The following is a 17,946-nucleotide window of genomic DNA, read 5'->3' on the forward strand; positions in this document are numbered from 1 at the left end:
TTTGGACTTGACTGCGAGATCACAAAAATGCTGACGATGAATCCAACAAAGATTGCAATTGGATGTTTGGCCGGAGCAGTTCTACTGTTTGGCGTTATTGCTCTGTCGACCACTCATTGGATGGAGGTATGTTTTGTTGATTGTATTGACCAGTCAGTTAAGACTTCCACGCCAGTACAAAACTGCCAAAGATTCCAGGCAAATAAATGAATTAGCTCTTTCTACCGGTATGTTAGCCAATTGGGCAATGTATCAAAACTTCAACAGGCATAACTCAAAGTTAAAACACGTGCCTATATAGGATTTTATCAACAACCGGCTTCCATTTTCAAAGCCCAGTTAAGAAGTTTTAAGTTCATCCAGTAAAATGCTCTCGGCTAATTTGCAGATTAACGTCTAAAAATTCTAAACGCATGAGGTTTAACTGCACCCTGTGGGCATACATCGCGCGATGTTTTATTTGAAAACTTAGAGTTGGTGAGAAAGCCCACATTTAAGGAATCACATATATTGCGCAGTGTTTTACGCCTAGTTCGGTAACATATTTGTGGCATTCGAAGAAGCACAATATTATGTTTGAAGGAAAGGTAACTGTTCCAACGCAAGTGTAAGGTATTAAATGGATATGAAAACGTGTTGTGTATAGTTTTACTTTTACCAAGGTTTCATTTTTTACCGAAAAATTTTTTAACTTTTTTTTGCATCCATTGGTCCTGAATTTGCTTAAGTTAAGAGCTCCGTGTCACATCTGCTAGACTTTCCTTGTTTTTTGCGCTGCCTGTAAGTGTTTGCCAGATCGATTTTTTTGGTAATGCGATGCTTTTCAAATTAAACAACTCGCGTATCTTTCCTTGCCGGGCGTCAGCAGTTAGATATACCCATCAGCCTTAAAATATTTGCATTTAAAACATGCAGTTCTTTCTGGCGTTTTTGTCCTTTATTTTGATTGTCTTTCGCGTTTGCCCAGGGCTGCTTCGAGCTCCACAATTTCCTGAACCTTCATATCAACGCCAGCACGTACTTTGTGCCAGATAATGACTCGGTGCTTGCGGTGAGCGCGTACAGAGTGGTGGTGGATCGGATCAAGAGTGACCCCAACGGCAGCATCTGTTTTGCGTCCGGCCTTTTTCACTATAGTATCGTGGACAGCCGACTGGAGGCCACAATGCCACGTATGTACAGCTATTTTTTTGGATTCAATGAAACTACAAAACCCCTTTTTTTATTTTGGGTAAAGTCGACGATTTACTCTGTTCTAAAAGTTCTAGAACTATTGTCAATTCATCATGTCACCATCAGAATATGCCACTAATATATATGGCATGAGAAATTGCTAAAATTCCTTTCAATTTGCTTAACCTGGAAAATAAGCTAACGTCGCAAATGATATTTCGTCGAAACTGTAAAAGTCATTTCGGAAGCGAACCTAATATGTAATTTTTTCGTATTTTTCTAGTGACATGTCTTCCTTTTATAAGCTAAAATATCATTGGTTTTTTCTATTGTTTTACAGACCGAAAAATCAGAGGAATTTAAAATGTCGTTCTTTCATTGATAGGTTAAAAAACATATTAAAACAAATGTAGTCCAACACCTTAAGGATATAAACTGTTTACCAGGCAGACTGCACTTTAAGCCGTGTAATTTAAGTGTTACACTATCAATGAGAAAAAAGGATCAAAATAAATATAAGCGATTTCTCAAAATCACCTCTTTCGTGCCTTGTTGTCAGTGTCTTTTTTGCCTTAGGCCTAAGCCGGTCACACAGGCTGTACGTAATTTTCTGTACTTACACTACCACTGCGCAGTTTTGGATTGATGTAGGCCTTCTTGAAATTGACTTGCAAACGTATTATGTTACAGCAATTAACAGTGACTTTAAAAATAGTACCTGTAAAGTAAATTGAAACAACTCAACTATCCGGGTTGACTTATAGGACGTGAGGTTAATTTGACAATCAAATGGTACACAAATATATATAATAAGGTCGATTTTTTTCGTAATTAAATTATCCTCAACTTATTCAACTTCCATAGATTTGAGTTGTTCGTTCGGAGTCTGAGGTTTCCTTAGACGTATAACATAGGAAGACCAGAAGACTTAGAGAATTATAGGCAATATTGTTGTTCGTTTCAAAACACTCGTTATTCATTTCCAATGTCATGTGAGGGGGTAGTTTTAAAATGTCGTAATATTCACAGAGTTTCTAATCTCGAAACTTCACAGGGTCATTGTCTTCGACAGAAGCCTGGTGTTGACCCTGAATGTTCACAATAAAACGTGTATTGTAAATTTGCAATCAGGGTGCAGAAGGGCCAAACGTTTATCGTGTCGTTTGGAAAACGTGCCTGAAAGCAGTCGAGGTGTGAATAGCCTACATACGCAATTACGTACGTAATTTCATCAAGGCGTTCACAAGCAAAGCAAGTAGGCCTACAAAACAAGTTTTGTGTCACCCACTATAAACTTGAAACCTCACTGCCACCTTGCTATTCGTGAGGGTTTGTAACGCTTATGGTTTAAACGTGCAACAGCGCAGACGCCCTCTTCAGGCCTAAAAGGGTTAGTTAAAAACTAAAATGCGGTCAAAAACATATTGTGCTGAAAAATATTTAAATTTGTTTTGATGACATTTTCCAGTGTTGTAAACAAGTCGTTTTGAATCACTTACCCTAAATTCAAATCAATTGTTTTTGCGAAAACTAACAAGACAGCACATGTCAAAGTCTTCAGCTGCCCAAATCAAGTCTCAGTCAGTCATTATTAAAGCTATAGTCGACAAGTCCTTGTCATAAAAATGAAAGTTAAACTATTAAATTTGTAGATTTGAAAGATGATGAGCAATAAACGAACTAAACCATAAAAATCGCAACATATAGCTAGCAAATCGTTTTATTATGCACAAAAACTTGGAATAAATACATAAACTTAAATGCTATCAAAAACACATCGTTTTACCTAAGGCACTTGTACAAAAGACTTCATCAAATCAAGTATTTAAAAAAACAGTAACTGAAGTACATTTAACACAAGTCATTGAGTTAATTCAATACAACACTTCATGATATTTATGTTTCTTGTGATATCATGAGAATTAATTAAAGTCGCCATGAGAATTAGTGCAATTTTAAACTTGACAGACACAAAATTATAAGTATTTTGGATCGTGTTTTTAAAACTTCCTACTATAATAATCAAATTTTAATTGAAAACACATATCCGAAAATAAAACATTTGGCACTATTTGATCGCAAGTAACTCGAAAAAACTACTTTGGCCACTTTTAAAACGTAGGTGAAGTAAACATGTGGTATTAAAGGTATAAATGTTTAATAATCATTGCAAATTACTGATCGTATGAACATTAAAAAGAAACAGTGACTTAAGTGAACTTAAGCCAATTCACAGTAATTGACTCAAGTCTTTACAACCGTGTGTTTTTGTGCACAGTAAAGTTTTGTTCAAATTTTTACAGACTCGGCGGTGACGACAGCACGAGAAGGCACGGCTGCCTGTGTGATAGTCGGTTTGATCATCCAACTGGCCGGCGCCTTGGTAGTCCTCGTCGGCAATCATGAGGACGCCGCAGGATCGCGGGGTCGCAAAATGTTTATCGGCGGCACGGTCGTTCTGGTTGCCAGCTGTAAGTGACATTTCAGTGTTGTTGATAAGTTACTTTCAAATGACTTAAGTCCCAGTCAAGTCGTTTGTAAAACAACTTAAGTCCAAGTTAAAACATTTTTAAAAGCACTTAAGTCCCAGTCAAGTCATTATTAGAGCAAGGAAATTTCAAGTGCAGTTCTTGTCATGAAAATCAAACGTATTCAAATTGGTAAATTAGTCCTAATATTAGGAACAAAACCGTTTACTAAAAAATAACAAACCCAATATATCGCAAGCAAAATGTTTTACCTGCAAAAAGTAAAGTCAAGAATTTTGTTCAAAAGACTTCAGTCAAGTCTAGTCATTTGAAAACCGTGATTTAAGTGCAATTATAGTTTAAATCATTGTTAACAACGTGACCTTTACCTTATTATGAAGGCGCCAGGCTTAGTGACGAGGCAGGCTACATGCGGTCACGTTTTAGCCGGTTTTGCTTTCGCCCTACACCGTTTCTAGCGGTAAGACGACTTTTTAATTGCCGGGAGGCCGATCTGTGCCAACTGGTCGTCATGTGTGTGTGTGTGCGCGCGACTGTTGCATCAAACGAACAGGTTTGTGTGTGTGCTTGGGAGACAAGTGGTGCGTTTGTTTTACATCACTTTTCATGACAGGTTTGCTTTGGGCTTGTACATGACTTAGGTGCCGTTTTCTTAATTCCTGTATGTTAAATACATCAGACCACGAGTAAAGTTGATCACATTGCAAGATAATTGCTTTTGAATGAGTTATACAGTCTGCTATTGCGTTTTGTGGACCTTCGTAACTTTCAGGCCGATTCAAAGTCAGAATCTATCACACAATGTTTTCTTCCAGCCGCGTAACTGTGGAAAAATATTGCACTCCCTTTTCTATTGAAACTTCTGAGAAAATTCTTGATTTACGATCTATTGTTGGCACATTGATCCTGAAAACAGCTTGCCAATAAAAGTTGATAGACCCACCAAAAATACAAACTTGCTATCCACAGTCACTCCTATCTGTGAAAGTGATATTTGTTATCGCAAAGTATTAACACGCCTTACTTTTCTTGACACTTTTTTCGCGGGGTTAAACCGTTCGGTTTTTTGTGTTCACCACGGAATATGACATCTGTGCAACGTTTGCGTTACTCGCCTACGGTATTTTTTTTTTCAAACCAAACTTCCAGGCTAAGCTTAAAATTAACAATCATGCAAGCTGTGTATTTGTCCAGACCGAGACAAATTGTTCGTATAACGAAACGACACAAACGGGGGACAAGCGTGCAAGTCCTTACTTTGTAAAAAGGGAAACATTTCGTCCAGGTTCAACTCGACTGCGTAACGAGTCGTGCTAAGTTTTACTCGTCGTGTGCTCGCTTAACTTTTAGAATTTTTGGGGGATTTTTAAGCGTGATAAACTCACTGACACGAAGAATTATCAATCGATTCCGAGAACAAAATTAATCATTTCAGGTGAAGTCCGCTTGGTTTGCAGTTTCTTCACTTCGTTTGTCGACCAGAGGTATGCCCGACTCACCTTAAATGGGAACTTGGCTACTTTTATGATTTAAAGCATTTCGAAACTTATCTTTAACAGAAAATATAAACTGACAGCTTAATGTCTCTGTATTTTTTTATCGGTTTTGCCGTGACAAATTAGTAAAAAGGTACCCTAATACTGGTATGGGTGGTTTCAAATGACTTAGACTGGAACTTGATTTTTTTTGCAAACTTGGATTTATTTTGCAAACGACTTGACTGGGACATTTTAAAATAAATTGTTTACAATACTGTTTTCTAACATGTATACGAGTATTTCGCAAATATTTTACATACAAAACTATATCAGGCCCAGGCACGGCGCTACTAGGACGATTCCCAGTTCAGGTATACTAAATAGTACCGACTTAATCTATTAAGTGAAAACTCTCTGGTTGGCAGGTTGTTATTCGGGACTGGGTTCGAATCCCAGTGCCACCTGATTGCCACACAAAAAATACCTTACCTATAACTCACATTAAAAATATCTAATCTATAAATCTTGTAACACGTAAAAAATACCTATACTATAACTATTGTTGTTTATAGCGCTGATGTTGCTTGTGGGTGGGATGATTTACAGCGTGGCGTTTACAGAGGCCACCAACGGTCGGGCAATGATCTTCTTCGATCAGTTTCGCGACGGTCTTGTGGAATTCGGCACGCGAACCAAGCGAGCCATCGACGTCGCATCCAAGGCACAGTTCGCCAAGGAGATCACGGTGTTAGAAAAAAGTATAATTGAGATAGAAGAACGTGCACAGGCCGACTTTCGCGCCTCCTTCTACATGGCCTGGATCTCTTTTATCGCCTCATTCGTCAACTCCTGTCTGACGATGGGCGTGGCCTTGCAGGGCAAGCGCGAGGACCCCACCCACCTCGTGCTCACGTGATTCGCTCGTCTTTAAGCCATTTTAAGTGGCAGGAAACTTTCTTTTGTCGTGTGAAACTGTCCGCTTCTATTTTGTCTCTTAAAGCCCACGGGTGTATTTCTGCCCTGCAAAAATTCCTATTCCCTACGTTTTGACTTTCAAAAGTTGTGTATTATCGCCCAAAAAATACACTTGTTGACATTATTCTGTTCTTAAAACTCCCGACCTCCTATTTTTTTACTTTAAAACGATCGTTTTTTTGCCCTAAAAATACACATCTTGACATTATTCTGTCCTTAAAACTTCCGCCCCCCTTTTTCAGCCTCTTAATAACTCTGTTCCCCAATTTTGGACTTTGAAAGGGTCGTTTCTTTATTATGCCCTGATCGCGACGTAACTAAAAGAAAGCTCGACCTTTTCGAAATAAAATGGCCGTCTTAACGAAGTCCTATATTGCATTCCAAACATGATCCATGCACTGCTAAATCCTGCTTTTGCGGATTTTAAATGTTAAGATTGAGTTTCATGTCACTAAACAGGTATTATTAAAGTTACATATTTTGTAGAGACGATTCGAAAATCGGTACTAAACATTAAGTATGTTCAAAAAGCGCTTTAAGATGTTAGAATTATATTTTACTGCTAAGTCGTCATTAACATAAGGTAGACTTGTTTGAAATGATGCCGGTGTATAAGGTCAATCATATTCTCACCTTTCGTATGGAAATTTTACCAACAATATTTTCTGCAATGCAGACATGGCGAATCTGTTTTCTTTTTTCCTAAAGTTAATATTTACTACACTTTTCAGGCCAACTTTTTAGATTCTCCTGTTTTCCCAGCTACTGTTTTACTTTTGTCGCAATAACTACTGTAAAAGTATTTAAGAAGCAGACAGAGTAAACACGAAACCTTATCGAAATGTTGACAACAAAAGGCACAGTCCATGGGAAATTTATTGTTGCACTTTGGAAGTTTTATCTAAATCCCAATGAAAGTATTACTTGGTAAACGGCATTGTTAGACGTAATTTTATTGTTATCCATGGTTGTAACACGCATTTCCCGTTATAAATTGTAAATAATATAATTTTGTGTAATCATAAATACATTTGTGTAAACATCGGATATAATTATGGATTAGCCTAATAAAAACTTTCAATATGAGTATAGGCTACATTTAACAGATCATACATTTTTCAGTTTATGTTTGTCTACTGCTGAAATGTCTCAACTGCATTATTTTTAAAACATTGGTTTTCACGGCAATTATTTTATAAAACTTTTGTCAAAAATTGTAGAATATACTGACCGACACAATATGAATTTACCCGTCGAATTATGTTTACAAAAGCCTACTGCAGGCCAACGTTTACGTTGTTGTACGCAGTTGACAATACAGTTTAAATCAGCGTTGGTTTTAAAATAAATAAAACATTTTGAAAATGATCACTAGAAAGATTGTAAAAATGACACGGTATAATTAACTTTTAAACAGCAAAAAGGCGCGAAAAAAAAACGGTTTTGTGTTTCATACAAGCTTTGACAACAATCAGCAACTTCAATTTTCCATCTCGGATTGTTGGTGTGCAAAATTATCTTTCGTGCTAACCATCTTGGGCTTCCGGCAGTATTTCCGTTTGCGCATAACATTCTCCCAACATTTTATAAAACAGTGGTTCTCAAACTGGGGTTGCGGTCCTTTTGGAGTCCGCTAGACAATTTTCTGGGACCGCGAACCACCTAGCAAAACATCAACACAACCCTCGTGAAGAAGACATTTTTTTTGTGCAATAAAATTTTGCCGCACATAGGCCTAAATGTGGGACAAAAGAAAGAAAGCCAGATTCGGGTCGACCTATACGCACAAAGTGACATTAGCCACGAATTGCTGTTCAGTCACGTAATTCCGTGCTTCGAGTTGAATTGCGCATTTTGCTGTCATTAGTGTTTAGTTGTGCTAATGCAGTGGTCGGCAAACTGTGGGCCGCAGAGCCATTTTTAGTGGGCTGCGAGTTACTTTTAAATAGCTTAGTGTTCACATGTAGTTATGGCCCGCATGATGGCCGTACAGTCATTGCACTTTATTTTAAAAGTTTGTGTGGCTAAGAATTTTTATATTGTCTCAGCGTGGTTTTGACCCACGTGCCAAATATGGTCCTGAGAGCCTGCCGAACTATATATTTGCCAACTTTAATTCTTTGTAAACGCAAATTTTTTCTATATTCTTCTTTTGTAGTATGTTTTCTAGGCGCCGTAATAATTCACCTTAAAATAAAATATCCTGAATCCGCCACTGTTTTTGTACTGATTTTTCATAGTGGGCCTTCCATAGCACTGAAAGCGTGCTTTGGGCCGCGACCAAAAAAGTTTGCCGACCACTGTGCTAATGAGAATCACGTTTTACAGCTTGCTACGCTGCCACTGTGGGCTGTACGTTAACGGTTTTAAAACTGTTCGTGGAACATTGCTGCTACTGCTAGCAAAGAAGCAAGTGCAACCGAACAGTTGATAGTATTAAAAACAACTTGTTATTTTGTGTATAATTTTAAAGGGACAGTGAGCAATTAAAAAAATTGCTAGGGGACCGTTGCGTAATTTTTTTATATAAAAAGTTTGAGAACCACTGGGTTAGAAGGTTAAGAAAAGGAGTAAGAAAGTAGTGCTTGAATGTAGAGCTAGTAGAATGACCACACTGTTTGACAGAACACGGTTCAGAAATAAACAAATTAGTAAAAGTTTTACCTTTTAGCTTTCAGTATCAACCGAGACTGCCAAACCGAAGATTTGTAAACGTACACCTGCTTTAAAGGTACAAGTTCGAAACGATGATCACAATATATACGAGGTAAAGCGTTATGTTACGTTTGTGACCGCGCAAAAACAATTAATTTGCAAAACAAGTATACGTCAACCCTAAGATACTTAGGTATTGAACGCCTTTGTCAAAATAACAATAAACAAATGAAACCATTAGATAATACAAAGAGCAACTGATAGCTTTGCTAATAGATACTTGTAGCTGGTGAATCGTCAGCCGTTGACAGGATATGTCGTCTATTAGGTTCCGTTCATGCAAAGCTCTATGCTAGGTGTTATGAGCAATTTTGACGTTTAACATTGTTTTGAAACGTAGGACTAGCTATTGATTATAATAGACTAACAAATGCTTGCGCAGTAACGAAAATTTAACAGCAGACTTTAGAGACGGGTATAGAAAGGTGTATGGTGTTAGGAAGTCTATTTTATTGCTATAACAGCAGGTACATCTGCGTGTTTCCAACAAGTCTGTGAGGATGAGCTACAATACCCAACAAGTTCTACAAATCTACACACGATAAGTAGGACGTTAATTTTTCGTCAGATTAAGTGACAAAGTGTTTCAATAAAAAACAAGCGTCAGAACTTAGAAATAGTTGCTTTGCGAAGTAGTGAACTAAATTTTAGGACCTCCAGTAAAAAAATGTTGCTTGGCGTTGCACGTATTTATTGGGTATTCGTAAATCTTGAGCAAACCACTAAGATAGACAAGGAAGTCGTTCGCTAGAGTCGTTTTTACGCTTTCACTCTTTGCATATACCAAAAAGCAGTTTATGAGTTTTCTATAAACTTAGTGGACAGGATAAAAGGTAATAGCAACTTTAGAATTATTGGCGAACTCGCAAAGATTAATATATTTTCTATATAACCTTGTTTTTGCAGTGAATAACTTATTTGGTAACTGTGCATTCGAGTTAAAGAGGTAAGAAATGGCTTGCAACATAATACAATCGGTACAGTGCTCCCTGGACAAAAATACTTGCGAAATCGCTTGGCAAGACGGGCACATTAGCAGGTATTTGGGAAATTCTTTATTAAATTCGTTGGGTGTTAATAGTTCCCGATTATAAATGGTTGTGGTGGTTCTTTATTGATGTTCCAGACGTAGCAAGTGATCCGAAGAAACATTTTTGTTCTAACAATTTTACAAAAAAGGCTCACAGAGGAACCAGAAAATGCCCGTTTTTGAAATGTTAAAAGTTGAGCAATTTTGCCGATTTACTTAGAAGGAGTGTGTAAAGAGGACTTAAAAAAGTTTTGAATTTTTTTTAGCTGTTCGAAAACAACTCGAAGTGTACTAAAATGCACAACTTCGCTTGTAGCGATAGATCAAAGTCCAACATCATCTTAAATTGCAATGGTAACTAAACATTTTCGGCTTGCGGCATCCTCAATGAAGCAGGACCCTACAATGTCACAATAAACGCAATTAAAACAACCAGCATCAAATACATTTATCCAAAGTCCAGTGTGAAATTGGACACAGACGTTTTAGCAGCATTTAGAAAAACAACTTAATATAGTGGCACACAGGCCTAAGATTTTATTGTTTTCAAGCCCCCAAAAATGCCACGATTAGGAAAAATCTATAACGGTTGCACGCGAAAATGGCTGCGCTTCAATTACAGATTCCACGCGAAATGGCTGCGCTTCAATTGTTTTTGTGAAATGTGCAAGGCGCCGACAGTTGGTGTTTACAGAATAGACATTGCTGCATTTCCGGATGAATTATTGTTGAAATATGCTGTTACAAAGGACAATGGTAAATACAACTCATGCAAATCAACTGTTATACATTTTTGTCGGGTATTCCCGAACAAGTTCATTAAATTATTAAGGAAGGTTTTAACGTATCAAGTTTTAAAATTTAGGTTATTCATCTCGATACGTACGAAAACACTTTAGTTAATCATGGTGTCAACTGCCAAGCAGTATGAAAGTTGTGCAATGTTAGTAATTAGAATACAATAAACTTCACGTTGTTTACAAGTGCGTTATGTTCTACTTTCTGCAAACTTGATGTTTCGCTTGAAAGTTATAAAAAACAATTAGATTTTTTTAACAACGAGGGCTTGTTCGAAAGTTTTCCTTGAACATCTTTTTTACCATCTGACGTTTTTAAATAGGACCTTAAATATCTTACGTTGAAAACTTCCAACCCTATAATATTTCAAACGCCGAATAGTTTTAAACTTTTCACAAATTGTTGTTTTCTATTTTTTTAAGGTTTTGCACTTCAAACAACTTATGACGGAGATTTAATTTCCTCTCATTCGGCTTACCACCGATCCGAGTGGCTTCGCTCCAAATGCTACTGCAAGAAATGCTTGGATCGCAAAATAAGTCGTGCTGACGTCATTACACACTACGTCACCGACGGGAAACGAGACAGAATTCCGCGTAGGGTGGAATTTGAGGAACTGAACACAGACAAGGGTCTATTTAAGTGCGTTAGTTGTCACTTCGACGTTAAATAAAATACCGTCGGCAAATAAAAGCTATAACTTGACATGCATTGATCAATTTGCTGCTAGCTGTTTGTTAAAGTTAAAATAGTTTTACAGAAACTATGTTCTGCTGGACGAGCATGACGTATTATTCAATATTTTCGTCATGTTTCTCCTGTAATAATGTAAAATCAATTTCTGTCAAATAATGCATGTGAATATTTAATTGTTTGATGATCAAGAGCAAAATTGAGCAACGTAATTCGTAATTGTGTTATTTTATATAAATATAACTAAGGTAGAAAAGCAACGCAAACTTTAGTCTTCGCATCCGACTATTATATACTTTTTGAATTTTCAGATTAAAAACAAACAATATATGAATATATAAAACTGCTTATTTTAATTTTTCAGAATGGTAAAGAACGTCGTTGAAACAGGACTTTGTCTCGTTAAAAATGTCCCAACACAGAATAAAATGGTTTTAAAGGTGAGTCTCAGTAGAAAAGAATCATTATGGTAGATAATAATTGCCTATTTAAACCGACCAAGGTCAAACTGAAACCTGTCGATTGAACAACCAGACCTGTTTTGGAATCTTTATTTGTTATTTTGCAGATAGCTGGAATGGTTGGACACATCGAATCGTCAACATACGGCGTGGTAGGTACCAATCTTTAAGATATTTTAGAAATTCACAACTTTTAAAATCTAGAGTAACTGCAGATGCACTGAGTTCGACGTTATTTACACGAAACAGATCAGATATTGTTAGTGAAACCAAAACACAGTTCCAAGTGTGCTTTTTTTTTGTATGGACGAAAAATTGTAAAAAGGCATTTTTTATAAAAATTGATTTATGTTATAGTTTTGTCAGAAGTATCTCAGCAGGTCAGTTTTACGTGAAAATTAGCGCAAGAATTTGTTAACTGATAAAATTGCCTTTCAGATATTGGACGTTTTTGCGAAGGATTCCGATTCGGACAATGTTGCTTGCACGGCACTAAAGTTGCCTCTGCACCAAGATCAGATAAATTACGAGACCGCCCCGGGAATCCAAATGTTGCATGCAGTTGCGTAAGTAACATGAGCATAAAATTCACCAGTCTGCAAGTCCGCAACTTAATTCAGGTGTTTTTCTATTTGTTATTATCGGTCTACATTTCACACAACACAATTCACATACCGACCTGAAGATCTGAACAGAAATTAGTTTAAGCGGATGATATTGCTATTTATTCAAGTATAAGAAGTACGTAAATAAGTAGTTGTGACATGAACCAAGGCTTAACTGAGAGGAGGATTTTTTACCTACCTCCAGAGAGTCTATATTTACAGTAGAAAGTATACTTGGAAAGCATAAAAACAACTTTTCTAACCACGCCATTTTCCCGTCTAATCTGGGTATTCCTATTGCCTTCTGTGAAAGTTTTAGAACAGTGAACTCGATTTGTTTATCCTCGGCGTATAGTTTCGACGAATGCGTTACGGGAGGTGATTCTACATTGGTGGATATTTTCGAAGCGGTGGGCATTTTGCGCGAAGAGTCGCCAGAAAGTTTCCGAACCCTCCTTGAAGTTCCCAGCACCCACGAAACGATCGACCCGAAAGCGGAAAGGTTCTTTCAACATCAGAAATACAACGTCACTCTCGATTACTTCGGAAAGGTTGGGATATTTGACAAGACATCTCAATTAGTTAACTGACAGTTACCCTACCAAGTCAAAGTGTGTGCAGCACATTAGAAGCATTGTCTCATTCCAAGTAAACAGTTACAAGTCAAGTTTTACTACGAGTCATTGCAATATTAAAGAAGGCCAATTTCAATTGTTGGTATCAAAATTTACCCTTTCAAACATTAAAGTTAGATAAATCAATAACCTAAAACTAAACATGTAGCAAGCAACTCACTTTTTATATGCAGATTTAGAAAAAAAACTAATCAATCACTTAATTTGCAACAGAATTTGTGTAATAGACTCGATTACTATTCCCAGTGTTCCGATTGCTAAATCACGTCTTTTTAAACGAGAAAATTATATAAATGAGGCAAAATTAATAAACTTAAATTATAACCATTTGTTCAATTAACTTGACTTGGATTTTACCAACTTGAAAAACTGTATTCTCTCAGAATTTGTATTTTTATTCATTCTACAGTGTATTCCTTGACTCGGACTAGCGGCATTTTAACCAATGTGATTCTGTAGCAATACTGGAAATTCTTTCTATAGGTTTTTGTCAGTTTATTAGGTTGGAACGTAAACACATGGTATTTTTATTTTCTACGCCAGCCAGACGACTTTATTCACATATCTCAATGTTATCTTTTAACTTTGCAGATTGTCGGCGTCGCCTGGAATCCCGCCACGCTAGGAACGCCCCAAATATGTGAACACGACGTCGATAGGTATTACAAGGCCCACAGTGCATTGCTAAAAGTGGTCCGACAAAAAGACATACAGGTCATTAAACTTTAAGTAAAATTATTTAAAGCAAATTGCTAAATAATATGTGGATAAATAATTGATTTATCGGGCACTGATGTAATGCATGTGTTCCATTTCAAGGTTTAACATAAAAGAATACAACAAAGGGCAATATGGAAGATAATATTATTATGCAATACGTCTCGTTTAATTGTTCTCAAAACTGTCTGTGTAGGTATAAGATATCAGTATCACGACGTTATCGTTTCGTGCCACAATACCGTGCAAAAACTTTTTCTTGTGTCGGGAACAGAAAATAAAGTAAGATTAATTTAACAGTTTCGCTTCAAACTGGAAAGGGGTGACTTACTGGTGTTCAACAACCGAAGAATGGTTCACGCAAGAGATGCCTTCCAAATTAACGGCGGAAACAGGCACTTGCAGGTATTTCTATCTGATTAGAATTTACCAAAATGCCTGACTTAATTGTGGCTATTGCCTTAGTTTATCATTTGTGATATAAGTGTTGTAGGGCTGGATCCTCGTAGGAATAGATCACAGTTGATAAACACGTATTTGTGTGTATCTTTTCTTGAATAACGTGATTCTGTAAACCTTTTTAAAATGAAGTTCCTGACACGCACAGAATGCAGCAAGCATTGGCGCATGGTTGTTTCTTGGCTATAGCTCCCCTCTGAGTCTGTATCTCAGCTGACAAAGCGACGGTCCCGGTATGACCGAACATCGTGAGTTCGAAGCTCACTCAAGGCCATATTTCTTTTTCTAGCCTGGCTTGCTTGCATCATTGGTCGACATATTCGGTTAGTCTGCGATGGTTTCAGTGTATTGCGATATAAGTAAGCCGTTAACGTTAATCAAAAGCTACTTCAGAAGGGTTAGAGATCAGAGTTAACGAACGCGTATGTGTGTGCATCGTTCGCTAAGTGTCCCCTGGGCTCAAAACCTTAAAGACTCCTGTATCAATTCGCAGGGCATCTATATGAAGCTGGATGACTGGAAGTCGAAATACGTGACCTTGGCAAAAAGGCTCGACAAAGATGTCACCCCTCCTAAAATAGGAAACAACTCGTCGTTTTAGAATGTTGCAGAATTTTATACCGAGAGATTTGTCTTTTTTATTTGATTTTTTTTGGATTTTCGTGCGTAGTTTTACGAAAAGACTAAACATAGCTATAGCTTATTTAACGACTGACTCGGGTATAGGCTAAAACATGTTTATATATCGGTAAATGTTCAACAAGATTAACAACAAATAATTATTTTTATCATGATTTAATAACACAGCCTTATTGAATTATTCTTGAATCCAATGTTTTACGATCTAGCTACAATCCAGTCGCCAACAAATCAGTTAATTCTCGGGCAGTCGCTTTTCTTCATATTGTATTCACTCTGCTGCTGAAGAAAGATTCAACTATTATATTGAAACACTTTCAAGACGCTTTGTGCTGTGCTGCAGGCTGTTTTATAGTTATGCTGATATTTCGACTGTAAATACATTTTGCAACATACACGCATAATTGTCGGATCGGTTTGTTTATTTTTGACCTAATAGAGTCAGATACTATACGGTGGTCCGTGGCCAGTGTTACCCTGTACAAATATACACCAATTATGCACCCACCGATAAAAAATGTGGGTGTTTTTACTTTTAAAACAAGAAAATATTGTTAAACAGCAGCAAATCCAGCAGTTTAAGAAGATATTTAAAATATTGAAAGGCGGTATGCATCGCTGGAGAGAACAAATATTACGCTGTTTGTAAAATAGAAATATTACGCTGATGTATGTGAGTGTAAACGGCAGCCGTTGGCAACATGGTTGACACACCTGGCACGAAGCGAATTTATAGTAAATGTTTGGATTTAATTTGTTTGCAGTTAATTGGCAAAACCGCAATACTGTTAAAAATACGGAAATGCCTATCAGGTGTTGACACAAAAGCTTTTTAAAGTTTCTTTCAGTACCGGCTAGTTTTAACAAGATTTACATAGACACCAATTCATAAATAGATCAAGTGACAACATTTTTGTGCTGCAGTGTCCCGGATTGCCGATTACGTAACTAAGGCTATCGCTTGGGGTTCTTGGTAATTCATGTTTTCTGGCGCAGGAATTACAGTTGAAATAACATTGGTGTGTTTACCAAAACATTACAAATCTTTGTTGAGTAATTACTTACTTATCGTTTGTGTTTGGTACAACCGTTAAGCCATGTTGACTACCGCATCCGAACGTGTTTTGCATCTACCTATACCAGTCATCTCAAGTGTGCCGCGTAATTTTTTGGTTATTTTATAAAATAGCCTAGTTTTTTTTTAAATATACACGCAAACAGGCATTAAGACATGACTGACTAATATCTAAAGTCTGCAATGGCTTTCGGTGACTAATATCTAATTATGAAAATGGTCATATTAAGATAACTAACGATTGCTTTATTCCCGTGTATAGGCGATTGTCAAGTTATGATAGTCATGTAGGCTATGTTGAAGTGTGCCGAGAATTTTTATTAATATTATTAGTGTGCCGCAACAAAACAAGTATAACAACCACTGACTAATTCTCTCGCAATCCTCTTTTGCTAGCATAGGTGTTTAATTAGCCAATCAGTAACTCTCTACAAAATTTAAGATATTCAGCTGTTTAAAAGTCCAACTTTTTATGAAATAACAATAATTACGCTTCGAGCTGCAAATTGTTTGTTAAAGATATGCAGGGCCACTCTTATTAGAACATTCGACTTATTTCTGGGCACAAAGAGAGAGATTGGCGCACACAAACCTGTTTTTTTCTTTTTGCACTGCACCTTATGCACTTGTTTTTGTATTTTAGAGCGACTTGTGAACAGACGTTTTACGAGAAAAGTTGCAAAAGTTTACGAGAGCATCGCTTTAAAAGTTTATGGCAAATGTGTCATAAAATGTGCATTTTAACAAATAAAGGCACTTCATTTTTTATATGATTGACCTTATACAAAAGGTATATAATTTCCCACTGTCCCAAAGGATTCATATTTTTTCGCCCGCTTCCAAAATGTCCGCTGTATCATTTAAGTGAGATCAATCAGTGGTTTCCGCAGTATGTGTGTCCTGGAAGCCTATAAGCGGACAATCGAAATCAGTTGATATATCAAGGATTTTCTTGCAAACGGCCTTTTCGAAATGAAATGGACGTAACTGAATCAACAAAACTGTGTAACAGCAGATTTTTTGCGCCGCTTATTCGTCCTTTTTTGCATTCTTAACATGACCCATGCACTGCTAAATTAACCCAGATTTCCTGGATTTTTAATAACGTTCGGATTGAGAAAAGTTAGTCAACAGGTATATTAAAATTTCCTATTTTTGTAAAGAATATCGATACTCACTGTTTGTAAATATTAGCCTGTTTAAAAAGCGCTGAACAATGGTAAAATTTTATTTTGCCGCTCAGTCGTCATTAAAATTGAGTGAACTTGATTGAAATAATGCAAGTGCAAAATGTCAATCATCATAATTTCACCTTTCGTATCGAATTAGTAATAATTAAAAAGACGACTTTCTGCAACGCGCACATAGGCTCGCGAATCTGTTCTCTTTGTACCTCTGGTGTAAATATATTGTACGACTCCTTTCAGGCCGTTTTTTTCTTTGTTCTAGAAGCTACTGTTTTACTTTTGTTAGCAGTAGCTACTGTAAAGGTGTATTTTAATAAGTATAGACAAAAATCCTTTTTATTAACCGACACAAATTTAAATAAATTGGAAGAAGCAATACATGCGGCCCTAGTTTTTTCCGATATGTAATGCATGAAGTAAATTACACGAGCGAGCGATTAAATATGCCTAAATTATAAACAATTTAAAAAACGTGGCTAAACGTAAACCAAAATGAGAAGTTTAAATTAACACATCAATTTAAAGTTGACACATAAAACATAAAAATTTAAATTGTTTTAACACTTTTTATTATACTCCTTGCGTCATAGCATCAACAACCCAATGGAACAATTAAACTGCAGTTATTGGTGAATTTGGCGACCCTATAAAAGGTTTAGGCGACCCACATGTTGGAAATCGCTGTTGTAGTTTACGCTGACCGATAAATTATCAAAAGCGATTCTAAAGCACTCAGCTTAAATAGATTATAGCCGCCGAATTAACATTTACAATACTGCAAGCCAAGATAGTACAAAATTAGCATTCCAGAATAAAA

At 36.7% G+C, this 17,946-nt stretch overlaps 1 protein-coding gene across 1 annotated transcript; it reads left to right on the top strand.

The window, feature by feature from the left end:
• Positions 1–6,361, top strand: LOC146139536 (uncharacterized). Its single transcript, XM_083392360.1, has 4 exons — positions 1–126; positions 968–1,172; positions 3,477–3,644; positions 5,713–6,361. The coding sequence occupies exons 1-4, from the start codon at positions 28–30 to the stop codon at positions 6,054–6,056; spliced, it is 816 nt and encodes a 271-aa protein (XP_083248486.1). The 5' UTR covers positions 1–27; the 3' UTR covers positions 6,057–6,361.
• Positions 6,362–17,946: the final 11,585 nt, after the last annotated feature.

The sequence above is a fragment of the Ascidiella aspersa genome, chromosome 6 (genome assembly GCF_963924565.1).
Source record: "Ascidiella aspersa chromosome 6, kaAscAspe10.2, whole genome shotgun sequence".
NCBI classification, from domain to species: Eukaryota; Metazoa; Chordata; class Ascidiacea; order Phlebobranchia; family Ascidiidae; genus Ascidiella; species Ascidiella aspersa.